Source organism: Manacus vitellinus, unplaced genomic scaffold, assembly GCF_001715985.3.
Source record: "Manacus vitellinus isolate BGI_N305 unplaced genomic scaffold, ASM171598v3 scaffold_7_pilon, whole genome shotgun sequence".
NCBI classification, from domain to species: Eukaryota; Metazoa; Chordata; class Aves; order Passeriformes; family Pipridae; genus Manacus; species Manacus vitellinus.
Window position 1 is genome coordinate 26,375,839 of NW_021940813.1, and position 18,549 is coordinate 26,394,387.

At 37.5% G+C, this 18,549-nt stretch overlaps 1 protein-coding gene across 3 annotated transcripts; it reads right to left on the reverse strand.

The window, feature by feature from the left end:
* Positions 1-367: 367 nt before the first annotated feature.
* On the reverse strand, positions 368-18,460 carry IL18R1 (interleukin 18 receptor 1). Of its 3 annotated transcripts, none has more exons than XM_018084398.1 (11): positions 18,307-18,450; positions 17,898-18,015; positions 16,675-16,915; positions 11,432-11,609; positions 9,626-9,779; positions 9,062-9,124; positions 6,756-6,912; positions 6,443-6,576; positions 4,906-5,067; positions 3,157-3,315; positions 368-1,488 (listed from the first exon to the last, which is right to left on the reverse strand). In XM_018084398.1, exons 2-11 carry the CDS (start codon positions 17,944-17,946, stop codon positions 1,091-1,093), a joined length of 1,695 nt encoding a protein of 564 aa, XP_017939887.1. In that variant the 5' UTR covers positions 17,947-18,015; positions 18,307-18,450; the 3' UTR covers positions 368-1,090. The 3 variants fall into 3 exon arrangements, with proteins under 3 accessions (XP_017939887.1, XP_017939886.1, XP_008920408.1); XM_018084397.2 differs by having other exon boundaries at positions 369-1,491; positions 18,400-18,460; XM_008922160.3 differs by having other exon boundaries at positions 369-1,491.
* Between the last annotated feature and the right edge of the window lie 89 nt (positions 18,461-18,549).

Consider the following 18,549-nt stretch of genomic DNA (forward strand, 5'->3'; position numbering starts at 1 on the left):
GGAGCCCCAAAGAGAAGATACAAGGACTCCCTGAAACAACATCTCAGCCTTGGCCATATTGATCATCATAACTGGTCTACTCTGGCCTCCAATTGGGAGGTCTGGAGACACACCATCTATAACATTGCTGATGCTTTTGAGAAAGCACGCAGGGTCACTCTTGAGGAGAAAAGACAACGCAGAAAGAATCGTGCCCTGCAGAATATACCACCTAAGGAGTCTTTCTGCTGTGCCTTTTGCAACCGGACATGCCTGTCTTGTATTGGCCTTTTTAGCCACCAACACGCTTGCAACAAATGTGGGTAAAGCCCTTCCCAAATCTTCATTCATGAAGCCCAGCCATGATGATGATGATGATGATGATGCACTACGCATATTCACATACATAATATAACACATTAGACCTTTAATTATATCTCATCCGCCTCCTCTCTCTGCCAAAATGAGTGTTTACATTATTCTCAGTGAAACAGGATGTAAAGTCTTTACCACTTCTCCAAATCATTCCCACTTGTCTATACCATGTACAACTCAGTAGTAAATATTGTCCAAATCTGCCCTATTTCTAATCTCCCTTTTCTCTGTTTTTATTTGTTTTTTCTACTTGACATTGCCCAAAGCCTGCATGCCAAACTCCATAGGGCAGGAGCTGTTTTGGTCTATTTCCAATTAGGATCCTTAGAAAATATCAAAATACAAAATAAAGAGCAGCTAAACAAAAACAAGAGATTGCAAATACTAATATATTTATTTAAGGGCCTCAAGAAGTATGTAAGTAAAATTATTATCATTCTACATTACTGAAAAATGCGAAATAAGAATGTTTTTCATTGTGCTTTGTGCCATGTGGTAAGTCCTAAGCAGAATGAAACTTCTGCTCCCTGTGCAGGTTGCTGAGGAAACTCTCTAGGACAGTATTTAGCATTGGGATTAACATCATCCTAATCACTGTAAAAACTTCTACATTCTTCTACATTCTTCTCAAATGTCAGAGCTGGCCTCTTATGAACACTATTTTCCAAAATATTATTTCGTTTTATTAGTTAGCAAAATTTCCCGTTTTCTGCAACATCTTTTTTCACCATAATTGTTATAATACTGCATTAAAGTCACAGTCCTCAGTCCATAGTTGAGCAGCTTTTGAGCCTATGTCAAGATTATTATAGTGCCTTTTGGTATTTTTCTTGGTAGGTTTTGCTGGCATCAGGTACCGAAGGTTCTTCCAAAATCTGGAATTCACAGGAAGAGATTTATTCTTTTTCCACTTCACAACCCTCTTTGATGGTAAAAGAGACAGTGATTCTGGCAAGAAACTGTAGTCACTTATAGGCATATATTCAATTAATATGATTTTAGTTTTTCTTTCAACTAGGGCTTTATGCAGTCCACTCTCAAGTTCGTATATGGCTCTGTCAGAAACATAGTTCTGGCTCAGTATAATGATTAATCTTCGGCTTTTATCAATGAATGAATGGATATCATCAACAACTGCTGCAAATTGAAGATAAATATATTGTTAATTTAAATTGAAAGAATAGACACTGAATCGACAATTTTTTAACATTCACATACATACAAAAAATGTTCCTTTTATAATGTGATAGCATGTAAGCATCCTGTTCTTATGAAGTGATTAATACATATTACAGATTAAGAGTCTGTGAAAATGAACTCAGGTATGGCCAAAACTTTTTCTTTAGACCAGACGAAAACCTATTTATAATCGCCATCTACTCTAGACAGCTGTTTGGCAGGAGTAACATGGACAGAAGGTGACAGCAAAATTTAACTTTCTCCCATCCAGACATCTCTGCTCTTTCATCATAGATATCACCGGAGTGATTCACAGAAAGCCATCAACAGCAACCTCTCTCCAAATATCCAGTACTCTTCAGGTTACACTTTTCTTTATGACACCAAACACCCAAATCTATTGCCAGTAATCCAAGGCTGATAAGACTAGCACGTAATGGCAGAATGATTTCCAACTGTGTTTTATATTGACGACTTTTGGCATGAAAAGTGATGAATGAAAGCAAGTGGTGATACCCTTTAAACACCAGATACAATTTTCACGCACAGTTTCCAGTGCTTGTTTCAACACCACGGAACAAAGTCTACAAGGACCAGAGATCTAGAAAACATGCCTTGTAGGGAAAGGCAAAGCAAACTGCAGAAGTACCCTGAAGAAGAGAAAACTGCAGGGAAAAGGAGACTGACAAGGGTACTGAAACACCAAAAGCTCCTGTAAATAGAAGGAAACGTTCTATTTTCCATGTTAACAATGGATCAGACCAGAGAAAAGGAAATAAGTTAAAACTATCGAAGGAATCAGAATGCACACTTCAGTAAACCTTTTTTTAACACTTAAAGAGAAATAAGTAAAAACAAAACAAAACAAAAAAAAAAGGCTTGGGAGAGCTGTGGCACTTCTCAGGTTAGAAAAATATGTCAGGAATGGATACAAGGAGACAAGATCCTGCCTAGTGAAGGAGGCTGACTGAACTTATTGTTCCATGGTTTTAATAATGAAATCCTAATCCTCAACTAGATCTTTGGACTAAACAGAAACTCCTAGTATCTTTTTTCCAAGCATCTACAAAAGGCCGATGTCAGATCTATCCACAGGGCATGCAGAGAAACAAAACTCCATGTTCTCATTTCTGTTTTGTTATGGCACCCGTTACATTCAGAAAATGGTTTCAACCACCACATTGAAGATAGAGCAAACATACAAGTTACCTAAGAGTAACTAGTACCAGAGATACCAGCTGCTCTGTGCAGTAACGTGAGTACATTCATTGGCCCTCAGCAAAAGCAGTTCAAAAGCACTATCATTGTGAAATACCTGACATCATCTGTGTTCTCAACTTCTTCCATGCTATCTTTTTCATCTTTTCATCTTGGTTCCTTGTAATTAAAGATATATATGTGTCTGTGTCTCTGTGTGTGTAAGTGTATATGAATTCATAAATATATCTATAAAATATGTAAAATGTGTGCAAGCAAACTCTGCATGCCCACAGTCTAAATTAAATGGAAAATGTATCCTTTCAATGCACAACACATTTGACACAATTCCTTCTAATTACAGACTTCTACCCTTGTGTCAAAATGATGAGCCTATTTAATGACAAGAATATTCAATACACTTACCTCCTCCAGGGGATACATCCCTCTCAAATATACATAACTTGTACCCAAAGTTTTCTTCTAATATCATGGGTAATATCTTCAAGGCAAATTCTCTCTCCTCTTCAATTGGAGAAGCACAGTCTTTCAGGTAAGACACAAATGCATCATATTCTTTTCCATCTAAAAACAAATCAACAATTGTTGTCTTGTTAGCAACCATCAGAAATCCAGTGTCTGATCCATCATTCTGGTTTTCAAAATTATTGTCTCAGTAGCAAAGCATCTAGACACTCCTGTTCTTTCTTTTGATACCCCGAACAGTCTTCAAACACTCTACATCAGATTTAAAAGAAGTCCTGAATCAATTTAAATTTCATACAAAAGATTCTGATTGCATTTGGCAAATACTTGAAAATAACATCTCCTTTCCACAGCAGTGTTCTGAAATAAAATTCAATTAATTTAACCAGTTAAAGCCATATCTGTGATGATGAAGAAATGAAGGGAAGCAAAAAATGTATCTGTAACCTGATAAAATTGTTATTTAAGAGATATTGCGGATTTCCACATTTATTTTACTTTTTGTCTGAGAATATCAAATAATTCTGTAGAATGGGTACTAGCAAAATAAAATCAATCAGTTACTCTTATAACTCAAAGTCATAACTAAAAGTTACAGGAGTATACTACGTCTGGTCATGCTTTGGGCACTAATTTACAAACACAAAATCAAAGACCAATTCAGAGGGCAAGTCTACCACACTGAGCAACCATGAACCTTTCTGCAGATCAACTATCTGGATCGATACAGTGGCACACATGGCTTTGCATCTTAAATTGTATTTCTTTGCTTCCCTTTCTGAATGCCTTACTGCATGCAGTTCATAAGAGAGAGCACAAAGTAAAGCCAGTGAAACCCTACAACTGCAAGAGCTCTAGGAATAGGAAATCCATTGCCTATTATCCAACAGGCAGCTCCTCCAGGGCAGCCTAGTCCAGGTTCTCAGAGATCCTCCTTGTAAGCCAGAGGACGCAGTGACAGCTAACATCAACAAACAGATAAGTAACACCAGCAGGCATAAATGATATCCACCCATCCATTACTGACAAATCTCAAGCATTAGAGACCAAGGAAGATTAGGAAAATCAGGTCCATACATACAGCAAGTTTTTTCACCACAATTTTCAGAAAAATTATTCCCAAAATTGGGTAACTGCTTGCTGTGAAGACCACAGTGATGCTGCCTGGTAAGATCCTGCTCTCCTTTAAGTGCATGTAATGACAAACCCATAAACATTGCAATGGCCTCTGCAAGTCAAGGAAGCATTTTAACCTTCACCTCACTGAAGGGCATCAGTGAGGAGAAAACAATTTTCTGTCAGTCTGCCTGGCTGACAACTCCAGAGTGCTCATCCTCTTCACACATAGATAACTGCAAACTTCTCCACCTTTATATACTTTTGCGATGAAGAATATGGCAGAACAGAGCTCATCTGAACAGCATCTAACCATGTCCCTCCCACTACCTGCTCCAGAGGCAGCTTTTTCACTGTTTATCTGCTGTTATTGCCACAGCTGTATAACAAACACACTTTAGCATCTGACCATCAAGTTCTCTTTTACATATTCTTTGCCGTTTCTACTCACAAAACTCCTGGATTTAAGATTAATTTTTTGTCTTCCTCAAAGATGATTGTTTTATAAAGCCTACCAGAAACTATTTTTCAATCAATACACTTATTTCAATGTCAACATTAACAAGGTCATACCTCCAGCAGTGTCATCTCTTCTGCATATATTCCTGTAAAATAGAACTAAGTCAACCCTAAAAATCACACAAACAAACACTGCAGCTATAGCAACAAATGGAAATAATACAGCGAGGACCATTCCAGTTGTAAATACATGCACAGGCAGATCTTGGGTGTTCCCTGTAAAACAGAAACCCATGAAATTACAGCCTTATCAAAGAGTATTATGTGACAAAATTACTGTATCCAATACTGACGGCACCTTAAAATCACCTCAAAAAATTACAGTGTTGATGAGAATCCTTTCCTGCTAATAATTCAAGCACATACACATGCCACTTGTCCTGAAATGGAGAACTACAGAAATACTCTGAAAACTGGAGAAACAGTCTTGCATGCGTTCACACACATAGATGAAGTGTGTGTGAGATCAAGACTGACACTACAAATCCTCACAGATGTACAGTATACCAAACTGGTGGTCACTCACTTTTGTGATGAGTTTTCTCCAGGTTCTTTACTATGTCCTATTATTATCTACTTTTCACCCCCTCTCAGTCTATGCATAATAGTCCCTTATGCCCCCTTTAATCTCTTTGGCCGATTTTTTTTTCTTGTCTCTAATCTCTTTCAGGCTTTTCTTTTTCTTAATTATTTTTATTATGTTATCTTTGGGGTTTTTTTAGTTTCAAACATAGAATTTTAACACTTAACTTTGTGAAGTTTTGATGAAGGCACTGTTGAGTCATGCTCATTGTAGTCTGTACTACTTCTGCTTTATTATATGCATCATCTTTTGACAAGTTTATTGTCACATGTTTTCCTTCCAGTAAAACTTGGAAAGGCCTGATAGAGATAGAAAACAAGAAGAGAATGCCCATTTGTGATGAAACTCCAGGTCATCTGGACTATAAATGTGAAGTCCTACTATATGGTAGAGGTTAGCTTTCCATAGCTAGAAGTATAGAATTCCTGACAAGACAGAAACCATTGACCAGAATGTTTCAGGCATTATCAGCAACATAAAAGACTGACTTTTCCGAGGGCAGGAGGGTCGGGGGCAGGGGGGAAGGGGGAACACCAAAAAACCCAACAAAAACCAACACACACAAAAACCCAACAAAAACCTCACATTTTAATTTTAAGAAGGGATACTTAATAAACAAAGTGTTCCAAACAGAAGACTGAGGGCTGCACCAAGTTTGGGTATTTAATTCCTGTGATCTCACCAATCTGATGAGTAGGAAAGTACAGGGGAATGTTTTTTCATGGGATCTTAACAACATGCTGCCCAGGGATCTGTCCCCAGCTGTGTCCACAGCAGCAGCAGTTAGACTATGGAGCCCAGACACAGCTGCTCTAGCAACTCCTTCTGCCCGTTTCAGAGCAGGAGGAATCACCCAGGGTGTTGTTAGGTCCAGTACTAGATGGACCAGGGACTTCATAAGCAGACAGACATATTTGAAGAGATGTTCTGAAATGAGTACCCTGCCCTCAGGATTGAGAAGGCTGCCATGATTAATAATTAAGTATGAGAAGAATGATCATGTCATACCTTTCTTCAGTTTTACTATTTTTATTTGTGTGCTTTCATCAGCTTGCAACATGCAGGTGAAATTATGATGCATGTCCTCATCTGTTACTTTTTTAATCCGTAGTAGCCTTGTGACATAAAACTTGTTTCCCAACCTGCAAGGAGGAATGGTGTTAGCAACACTATCTGTACAGAAATCTACAACCACCGGAGAGGCAGATTTAGAGGAAAGGGTTCTAAAAAAACCCCTCAGGCTGCAATTTTACTGAATTTGCAGTTGTACAAAGTGCAGGACATTATCCCATATAAAGTACAGCATTTTCAGGAAACCTACTGTAATTTTTTGAACTCTTCTTCACATATTGAAGGTTCATTCTCAGGGATACCTGTGCATTGTTCTGGAAACGTTTGATTAATTAACCAGTAGAGGCTGGCATCTTCTTGCATATAATAACCCAAGAAACCTGTGCAATTGAGTATCTCTTCTTTACCTAAAAAAAAAGTATAACATGAGAAGATCTAGTAAGAAGTAGTATTCATGTTCACAGTGCAGTAAAATGTCAGCTTTCCAGCCAACATATCCCATGAGCTGTGCTCTCTTCTGGATTTCATAGCCCCTGTTCAATGTTTTGTAAGTGTTCTGCTGCACCCTGTTGCAGAGTGACAGTCATCCATTCCTTTCTCTCAGATAAATTATCACAGCCAACCGAGTTTAAATATGCCAGAGTATTTCAGGCTTTAGAGAACTAATGGGAGTTGGACTTGGAGGGAGATATTCTAAGATTCTATGAACTACACTGTGTTTTGCAAGCAGAGAACAGGAGAGGACAACATATCACTAGTGCTCCAGGGCCAGGTAAAAGTAACTGGTAAGGGGAATTACAACCAATTGATTGTCATAAATAAACTACATATGACTACTCAATAAAGCCAAAGCCCCTGCTGAACTGTCACAGAACAAGTTCCCATCCCACACCTGGAATTCCTGAATATGTGAACAAGTCATTTACTCAGTCAGTTACTTGCCCCATTTAAAAGCACTAACTGGAAGTGACAGCAACCATTCCATAAAGTTCAGTTATTTTTAAGAAAGTTCAAAACCAAAAGGACAACTGTACACTTGGAAAAATAAAGGCAGAAGACTGCAGCTCTGGAGTGTGAGATTTTTTAAACACTGTCGTGGGAAGCTTGACCTGAAGTTAGCTGCAACTTTGTACCACTATTTCTAGGCTATGCCAGCATCATTTCCAGAGAACACATCCAGAATGCCCTTTATTAAGCCATAAAAAGTGCATGTTAGTCCTTGTTCAGGCCATATACACAAATGCTTTCCAGTAAGAGAGGCCTGCCCAGCAATTCTCCAAAGGCACTTACAAGCTGACCTCTCAAGACTTATCAGAGTGGATAGTTACAGAATCTTCAAAGTAGGATCCAGATGAAAATCTGGCCATCTTAGATTCAGACCTTAGAAATCCAAATCACATTTGCACAGACTGAAACACAGACCTAACCTTCTAGTATCCTCTACCTTGCAACCCCAGCTTTTCCAGCTATTTTTGGGGAGATTATAGAACACCATCTAGACAATGACAAGTTTTAAACATCATGGACCTAGCTCATTGAAAATTCCCTCCACTCTCCACCATGCCATCTGTCTCATGACTCAGCAGGTAGTTCAATGACCTTATGAAATGATCTTATCAAGGCAGATAAGGGATGGTAGTTCATAATCAATTGATGCTGAACCCTGCTAACTTCTAAGGGTTGGGACAAGCACAGTAATGAGGAAAAAATGTGCCAGAAGCGTGTACTGGGAGGTTGGAAGTCATTAGGCATCATAGGATTGGGGTACTACCATTGGAAAAAGGACCTATCAAGCAACATTTGTAAGAAGGAAGGAAAATTAGCATCTGAGGTCCTAGATGAGCAAATGAGATACAGGTATGAGCCACAGAGGAGGTAACACATGGAAAGGAAGGATTAGGTAACCAGATGGGAGAAGCCCTCAGGCACAGGAGAGGAAAAAGACAGGTAAACTTATGTTTTCTAAAATTAATTACAGCCTCAAACACAAAATCTTGTATCCTGTCCAAGATTGTGTGAAGCCTGCAGATCATGTTATCTAACCTACTCCCAGCTAGAAGAACAGATAAGGTCTCTTGACAAATTCTCTGAAGCAGTGACAGATCTTCATGCCCACATTACCAGGACTGTCACTTCCTCACACTTCTCATTTCCCTGAAGAATAACATCCTCAACTGCGTCAGGTAGCAAGGAGATTTCTCATTATTGCTGTTCACTGAAAAAACTATACACCTTTTACACATTGCTTCACAGGGTTTGCTGTCTACAACAGAAAGCCATGGAGAGATGGTTTATCACCACCGCCACTTTCTCTTGCTGGTCACAGCAGCAACCTCAGCTTCTGCCTCTGTAGAAGGTACATTTAGTGTACTGGTATATCAACCATGGAATACACTAGGCAAAACATAACCAGGTGTGAAGTTAGATGAGATACAAGAGGGTGCACAGACAATTCTTAGTTGATTACACTTAACCAGACCATCAACCATAAAGAGATCAGAACAAAAGCATATACGTGCAGTAGCTACCACAAAGATTTTTGTACTAATTTCATACCTATTTCTGTTTCAATTTCTTCATGGTGTCCAATTATCTCCAAAGTTACAGCCTCTGGTGCATCTAAAATAGAAACATTGCTATTGAAGTAATAGCTCACATACATTGTTCCATAGTACAAATTACGTACTTCCTCTATTTCTAAAACTAATAGCATACATTCCATTTAATTCAAAGAACAATATCTGGACTCTGGTGTTACTAAGTAGTTTAAAACACAGTATGACTTGTTGAATTTTTTTACATACATATATGTACAGTGCACAATTTAAAATGGTTGGAAAGGCTCTTCTGCAAAACTCTTAGTAAGTTTGTATGACTTACAGCAGCTATTTTGAAAAAAAAAAAAAAAACTGCAGGAAAAACATACCAAATACATCTTCCAAAATAGGTAATATGTCATCTTAACTTCTGCTTTTTTACTTTTCAAATTATTGTGAAATAGTTCAGATTACCAGATTTGTTCCCCCTTGTATATATTTATCAAATGAGAACTGCAATTAAAAATCTTCATTGTAAAGTGAACCAGAAAGCATGCTTCCAAATTTTAGAAAGCTTTCTTACCTTCTTCTACTATCAGTTTAATTGTGTTTGTGCTGTGGTATATCTTTCCTTCGTGACTGATTATAATTTTACACGTATATATCCCAGAGTGCTGTGCTGTTAAGGTTCTAAAATGCAGTTCCCTCTCTGTTTCATGTTCATAATTCTTACAGTCCTGCATCAATAAAACCAGAAAACACTATTCTGTAGCACATATGCATTCAAAACCTTAAAGAAATTAAAAATTGTTTTTGAAAGTGTCACCATCATTCTTTTCACTATCTCAATGACATGTGTCTGACCCAAAAGAGGTGGAGGCCAAATTTTCACTCATGGTCACTTAAATGAAACTTTTGACCATTTAACCCATTAGAAGCTGAGAGCACTGCAATTTCAAGTAAGCGTCTGAGTATAAAAATACTGTATTGGGAACTCAAAAGCACTCTTTTTTTTTTTTTTTCCCAAAATTATGGCTTGGGTCTGTAGGTGTCATCTGCCTGTGCCTCAAAGCTGTCTAGGTTATGAGGAGGTTTCAGGTTAAAACAAAACACCTCAACAACAGGGAAAGTAACCATCTCAGAGGGTAACAAGAATTGGACTCACATGTGTTTACTCTCCCTATTCCTGAAAAAAACTCTAGTTTGTGGGTGTTTTTTAATTCACAGCACATGCTAAGTGAAACGTCCTGTGAAAAGGCAGCAGTATCTGGTTCTGGTCTGAATTACCTTAGATCAAAAGGGAAATGAGCACTGATAGAAATTGTCCAAGGAATGGGTTTTTCTGGATGCATGTTTACTAGCAGGCTCTTGCTCAAAAGGCATGTGTGACCACCCCGGTTTTATCTCACCTTAGGGAGCAATAGGAAGACTTTGAAAATTTTCACCCAAGCAAGTGCTAAAGGATATTTAGGTGCAAGGATGGCTGTTTCACCTGTCTCACATAGTAGCACTGGTATGCTCAGTTTAGCCATGAGAGAGGCCAGTCTGGGGTATGGTCCTTTATTGAGGAAAGCATTACAACCTGTGGCCCTATCCATCAATGGTCCCATCCTCCCAGGCCCCAAAGAACAAGAAAATAGCTTGTTATTATAGGGCCATAACTCTTTCTTGCCAGGCTACTCCAGATGCCCATACTTAAGCAGTCAAAATCCCTTCCTGAAACTGATTTCACGTGCAGCGAACAGGGTCTGTTACTCCAACCAGGAGACCTGAGAGGAATAAGGAGCAAAGCTCAAGGTGACACAACAGGGTGGAAGAAGCCTGTTCAGGGTGCCTCATCCAGTGGTTGAGCACAACACCCAACAGTTACAGATGCTTACACTATTATCAGCTATGCTCTGGCAAAAGCTGGTAGAGAGAATACAGATGATTCGCCTAAAATGAACAGAACTGGATCTGTCACACACTTATAAAAAGTGTTCAGAAGCAGCAAAAGTAAAAAGTTTAAAGTTACTCTACAAGCACATGCCACCTGTAAAACTAATATCTTGATACCTCATTAAGCATCAGAATATCTGTATCAGCAAAGTAGCAGCTGGCTAAACCAGCTGTCTAAATCAGCAAACAGACATACACATCAGATCTTTTACCATTACAAACTACCAGTTTAATAACTTCTGAAAAAAGTACACTTTTCTAATAAATCTGAGAGCAGAGAAAAACTTCATTTCGTATATCTGTCTGAAGTTTTTTCCCTAATCATCCGAGAAATTAAACCCTTACAGTGTTTGTAGATGCTTCTAAAAATTTGCTTGCAATTAATTTTTTCTGCAATCAGATATTTTGTTTCTATAGCCAATTATTTGAGTGAAACTGTTTCAGTAATTACCTTGTACCATGTTATGCTGTCATTTTCATTGACAGACAAATCACTGCATTTCAGTGAATGACCAGTTCCAGCATTTTTTATTTCCGTAGTTAAATGATTCTTGTTGAAACAGCTGCTTTCATTTCTTTCAAGTATATTCAAGGTCCACTTTTGAATTATAAAATTTTGTTTTCCATTGCTATGAAAAAAAAATTAGCAAAATCAGTTTTAGGAGCTTTTTAAAAGAATGCAGCCTAGTGAGTTACACACAAAATACAAAATAAATTCTCTAACACGCCTGTTAGGTAAAAAGTACATCTACAGCGACCTAATTATTTATATTCACCTTTATTACTTTTCCACCCCCAAGTAAGTGTTACTTCCTTTAACAAACAGGTTACCTAAACTAAATCAACTATCACAAAACATTTGACAATACAATTATATCTATGGAATATGGCAATATGTGCTACATCAACCCAAACAAGAATGCAACAATCTGTGGCGTCATGTATAGTTACAGAAGAGCATAAAAGAATTTCAGGACCTTGAATCAGCTAAATATTTTGCAGGTATAATCTCCTATGTGTTGCTAAGGTTTAAAGTAGTAACTGAAAAATATACTTGTAAAACATAACAAAAATGAGATAGGCAACTCTACTGTTGTTCACAAAGCAACATTATTCATTGTTTGATACTCTGCAGATAGTCACTGGTATTTTGGAAATACTCCCGAACTCCGCAAGTCTCCTGAATTACAGCATCATTTATGGATTCAAGCCTGTCTGCTGAAGAAGACATTTTGGAAAGCATGCATCTCTTTGTCTTTGAGTCCTGCACTGATAAAAGATCTACAGTAGCTCACCATCCCAGGCTGACTGGAAGAGTCAGGAACTACCACTTCTACAGCAGAGTCGTAACATCCCATGCAGTATCTATAAAAGATCACATGAATATGCTCCAAAAACACCTATTTTGAATATCTAGGAGCTGATCAGATATCTACTAAGTTCTATTCACATATTCCTTGAAAGAATCATATTATAGCCATGAGTTATTTCACTGTTGGATATGTCCAAATACATGACTACCAAGGGAAAGGAACCTGGAGGACTTTTGACTTAAATTTGGCAAAGTTAGAGCTTACGAGAAAGCCATATGTTGCTGTCAGTTAGTGGGTGAGATTCTGTCAGTTAGCAGGGGAGATTTCACAACTAGTGCATAGAGCTCTCATTTGTTTACTGAACAAACAGGGCCTGACAAAGCAAAAGCAGCAATCACAGAGCACTTCCCTCCAACGTCAGTCATATCTTCATAAATATGTTTGAATCCTTCTGCCTCCAAGAAAAGAAAAATAAATTGCTCCCAGAGCTACAACTAGTCCAGAATCATTTCAATGAGAAGGGCCAAGAAGATAAAGTAGTTGGAAAGGAGAAGCATCCCCAGCGAGTATACCAGCTTAAACACCATTCTTGACTGACATGCCTTTTGACTGTACAAGATTCAGAAGAACTATTAGGACATCATTTATATGATGAATTTAGACCAAGTCTTGCGTTGTTTCTTTTCCACTTCTTAAGCTTGCCAAACAAATGTATTTATGTATTCTGCTCACCCTCTACGCTTTATAGCTCCTTCTCAGCCTACACAGGTTCTCCTTGTTCTCTTTACTCACTTGAGATATTCATTACTCATAATTGCAATTGACTCTCTAAACCAAAACAGTGGTTTGGTTTCTCAATCAACTACAGTTAGCTGACTACGCTGTCATAAACAGGAAAAGCCTTACCAAAACTTTTCCATCAGAGATGTGCTTGTGAGGGTATTCACGATGGGTGGGGTCCTCACCTATTCTTCAACATCATATTTACACATTTAAATCAGAGCTACTGATCACAGTCAGCAATGGGACCACAGTCAGCAGTCATCCTTTTACAGTGCAGTTTATATGATCTATTTTATATATTCTGTTTAGGACAGAAAGGCCTCTCTCTCCCTGACAGTAAAGGTACCTAAGATAAACTTAGGTGTAGACATAAACATTAATTCCAATTAATTCCACTTAGTTTGTGTGTTTCTTTAGGTATCACATTACTAATCTGAATACCGCTGGAGAGGCAAGTACAGACCTAGCCATGAAATATATACAATTTTACTATCTAGATTCAGTAGATGGAAGAAAAGGGTCAATAAAGCCACATGTTCTCCTCAGCACTGTCACTCCACAGAGGCTTTCTTCTGTGATCCAATTTGGTGAAATCACTTCAATCATTTCATGAGGATTTCACTCGAACTGGATCAAGATATTCTACCTGCTGAGCCAAAATCTGGCTAGGAGCAGCTCCTTAGAAGGTGTCAAAACCATACCTATGCAAATAAAGATAAATTTGTCTTATGAAATTTGGTTTTCAATCAAAAAAAAGATGCATTTACTTGTATTGTTTAAACTGCTACTGTCAGAATTGTTATATTCTCTCCTGGTTTTTACTTGCTGAGATCCTTTGGTGATTCTTTGTGGGGAACAAAACAATTTCTGGCTTTTCAATTCCCCCCCACCAAACCCACCAAGAAAGAACAACAAAATCTATCATCTTGACTCAGGAGATGATACAGGGAAGTGAAACCCCTTAGAGAATATGAACCAAGTTTACTGGATACATAGACAATTCTAGGTAATTCTTCAGCTGTTTCACTGCAACAAGCCAGTGTTATCTTCAGTATTTCAGTCTACCTCAGAAACGGTCACTGTACCTTCCAAATTGCAATATTGTATGTTCCCACTGCTTTTAACTGTTCCAAACTTATTTAAAAAGTGAGCAATACCACTTATTTAAAAAGTGAGGATTTTAAGATTTATCGTGTTTATCACAGATCTCTGTACGTTCGGGGTTTTATCAGGAACGTGTAAGTTTTCTCAGTTTCAAGGTCACCAACACCTGCTGACCTGCTTTTTTGTATTCTGTTTTTCTCTTTGATAACCACAGGATACAGGCTACAAAAAGCCACACAAATTAGAAATCCTCCCAAAGATCTGTGACACAGTTTTTCTGCTTACCACTCTCACTACAAGTACATATGAAATTTTTATTTTCAAGAAATGTTGCTAAATATGGACACATTCAGACTTACAGGTGATGTCCATTAATTCCTGAATTTATATCCTAAGTCTAGTATACCAACAAACACATGTGAACACATCAACACACACATATGCACACTTCAGGTTTATCTGTAAAACTTCTCAATCTTCTTTAAGTAAAAAAAAAAAAGTGGTTAATACACTATAAAAACATTGTTACATCACTTTCATTTCTTGCTTCTTGCGTATTGTCAGTTGTAACATATCAGGGAAAAAAAATCCCTACGTTTAATTAGTTTTCAAAATCTGTCAATGCGTCTCCTTTTCTTGAAAATCTGCAGTATATGTAATTGTCACACTGTTCACTGAAACTGCCTACACAGTTATAAGTACTCCCATATAGCTTACAAATATCTATCTCTAAATTAAATTGCTGAAAAAAAAGAAGATAAATAAAAATATAATTTGAATACCTGCTTTCAAAAGCAAAACTTTTAACTCCACTATGATTGTAATTCTTATTAAAGCTTAAATCACTTCAGTAGTTCACAATAGCCCACAATTTTTCCCTATAAATAGAGACCACTAAAAGTCCTCTGTCTCTGCAGAAAACAGTTTCTGCAATAATCTTTTGTATTTGCTGAAATGTAACTCATTTAATATGCCTGCCATTAGTGAGAATCATCAAATAAACTAAGCCCAATATCCCATTACAATCCTATGAAAAAAATCCCCTTATGTCTATTGTTCCAGCAGTGAGACCTGTGAAGAGTTCCCATAGGAGGACTGCAAGATTCTGGCATGTGCCTTCATTCTGATGCTAACAGAAAAATCTTTAGCAACAGCAAATTTTTAGATTTGATAGTTTTCTGTGAAGTGAACATACAGACAACCGATAAAGGCCATAAATAAAGCCACAATTTAAACCCCAATTCGGCCTTGACATGTCAAGTACAGTTCCATGACAGCAGACCAGCCTGTGTCAGGTATCGTTGAATAGTAATGCCTACAGACCAAAACTGAGCAGCACACTTCAGCTGTGCTGCTTCAGACGAATGTCTGTACTGAATAATACAACACCTTTACACAAAATTGCACAACAAAATAGACAAACTACCATACTCATCATCCCTAAAGATAATTCTCTTAAGATTGATTTCGGCATATATTAATAACATTTTTCTCAAGCTTTACCCTACAATTAACAATATTTAACATTTCGTAGACCACGACTTTGTACTGTTAAAAATAATATCACTAAGATGATAATAATTATGATACCTGGCAAAATAAAACATAAAATTTTCAGCTTCCAAGTTAACATGGAAGTTAACAATTGAAGTCTAGCTTAGAACAGTAAATTATCAAACTTGAGTCTGCGATGTTACTGGAAAAATGTGAATAGCATTTTTCAGTATCTGTAGTCCCATACCCTTTATGAACCAGGCAAGAATCTTAGAAATATTTCTTGAAGGACAGCACAAATCATGAAAAGTAGTCTGCTTCAAATTAATCATTGCTTCAGTTGTAAATGCTGAATGACAGTTTTATTTTAAGTTAGTCACAAGAACTCCATGCAGCAATTAGTTCCCTAGTCTTTCAAGATGTTCCAGTGAAGATTACCACCAAATAATGGAGGCCTCCCTATTTCTCTTTTTGACTCATGATGTTATACAGAGGTAAGAAATCAAATCCAGTTGTTTCATTTGTTCTTTGAATGGCTCCAAGCATGTAAAGGTTTGCACAGAAACCAGAGTTCAGCTATGCCACTCTTTACTATACAGATAGATGACTTGGCAGGCCTCATAGTGTGAGATCCATCCAACACTGCAAACAAGAACAAGTCTGGGGAAGAAGACAAGCAAATGTTTCCTTTCACTTGGCAGTGGACAGAAGGGTTGCCTATCACTCATTTTGTTTAAGTAATTAATCACAAGCCAGAAGAAATGCTACCTGCCTTATCAAAAGGTTTACAGAACCTTTAAAAGGCTGCAATTGCTTCTAGATATTTGTAAGTATAATAGGTTCACCTTGATGGTTATAGTGAAATGAAATAGAAAATGACACAACACTCAATGCAGTTCCCTGCACCTTTGTATGGATTATACAAAGGAAGACAGAGAAATTACCTTCATCACAGACATGTGCAAAGGCAAGATGTTCACCCACTGGGTTGTGTACCTACCTGTGAGTGACAGAGTAATTCCCAGAGTCACTGAGTTCAACTGGCCAAAACTCCAGAAAATTCATTTGTGAAACAATTCTCCGTGTTTCCTTTATCAATTGTCGTTTTCCAGCATTTTCTCTGTACCAGTTTATTGTGTATGCTTCTTCCTGAAAATGCTCTTGCCTTGACTCAGGATAACAAAGGAAAAAGAATTCCCCTTCTAGCACATCAATGGAGGCACGAAGGGGACACAGCCTCTCTTCAGAGAAAGGGGAAAAAAGATACATTAGGAAGCCAAGTACTTCTTTCAGAAAATTATGTTAGCCTGACTTTAAAGTGATTTGCTGTGCTCTGGTCTTTTGTAAGGTGACTTGATTTCAGCAAAGTGGTTTGGCAGCATTTGTTTATTCCAGAAATACTTACAGAAAAACAGTTTTCCAAGCCTTTATTCTACCTTACACAAGCAAAACCAGAAAGAAGAGCGGGGTGAAATAAAAAAGGACATGTCCCTATCCCTATAATTCTTTCATGTCAGTTCCACAGTGTCAGAATCAAACTGGCACAAAGGGCAGAATCTGGCCTCACTCTACAGTAAAGCAGTTGCCACAAATGGAAGGGGAAAGGAGAAATTCTTCACATATGGTTTGATTTGACAAATATAGCTGAGATAAAAAGCACAGATCCTATGAATTAACATTTGCATTTTCTTATCTTCTTAATTAAAACTATGTAGACTATCTACATTATGTAGATTTCTGAAAAAACTTCAGATATCTTTGGGAAAGTTTTCTTCAAATGAGATTATATATGTAAAATTTAGTCTTGAAGTGTGCCTTTCCAAACAAATTTCCCAAATTTACTTTTTCATACAGAAGTCATAAAAATACAGAAAAGGAACCATGGTCTAGAGTTAACAGTAAAAAAATTCTATTTCTCAGAGATTATTGTTGTTTAGCAACTATTGTGACCGCACTTCTGAATGGCACAAAAAGAAGCAGACTCATTTTCTTGCTTGCTGTGGCTCTTCATACAGTTATGGTCATATACAACATCCATCAAGTGTCTCCAGGTAGCATCCTTGATCTTTTTATTTCCTAAGCCTGGAGCTGGGCTGAAATTTCCAAATCTTTAAGTTTTTGCTCTTAGCTACAAAATACAAAACTTGCCCTATTCCAAGCAACTGTCAGGAAGATGGCACATATTTTGAAGGTTCTATTACTGAATTAAAGACTTTTACTTACCAGAAGCAGATCCTATGATAAACATTAAAAAAAAAATCACCAGAGTCATTTTCTTGAGTTACTTCTCACTTCTTCTCCAGAAAAATGAAACTGAATTGTTCTTGCTTGTTCAGAAAGCCTAAGAAAAACAGATTCACCATTCATCACAAGTGCAGTGAAACAGATTCCTCTGAGCATGTGAGCAGTGTGACTATTGCTTGGTGCTGAAGAGGGCTTTCCAAATGGGAAGTTATATATTTTTACCATAAGGCCTATTTTCATATATCAGGTAATGTATCTAGATTTTTCTTAACAAGTTTATTTTAAATTCATAAAGCATTGTAGGGTTTCCTTCTTCCATTTTCTTGTTCAACAGATGCATTTTACAATCTTACGGAAGCACTCAAATTCCAAACTAGTAGATACCTACCACAGGATAGGACAGTGCTTTTTTAGCTCCACAAAGATTATAAACTTTGCAAGACTGGACCTTGTAGAAACAGCTAGTAGAAACTTCACTTGCCTTCAGTGAGAACAGCACAATGTTTTAGATGGGGTATGCTGATGGTTAATTTTGAGCCTGTTGGAAAACAACGAGACATATAATTTTTTCTTCGAATTTTGTCTGTGGAAGGAATAAGCACCAGCTGACAGCACTAACATTTCCACTGAG

Bases quoted from the DNA above. Each gene is read 5' to 3' on its own strand.
- IL18R1 (XM_018084397.2), bottom strand. From the start codon at position 17,946: ATGACTCTGGTGATTTTTTTTTTAATGTTTATCATAGGATCTGCTTCT. The intron at 16,916-17,897 runs GTAAGTAAAAGT...CTTTCTCTGAAG, and splicing joins TATCATAGGATCTGCTTCTG to AGAGGCTGTGTCCCCTTCGT. The intron at 3,316-4,905 runs GTATGACCTTGT...ATTTGTTTTTAG, and splicing joins AAGAGATGACACTGCTGGAG to ATGGAAAAGAATATGATGCA.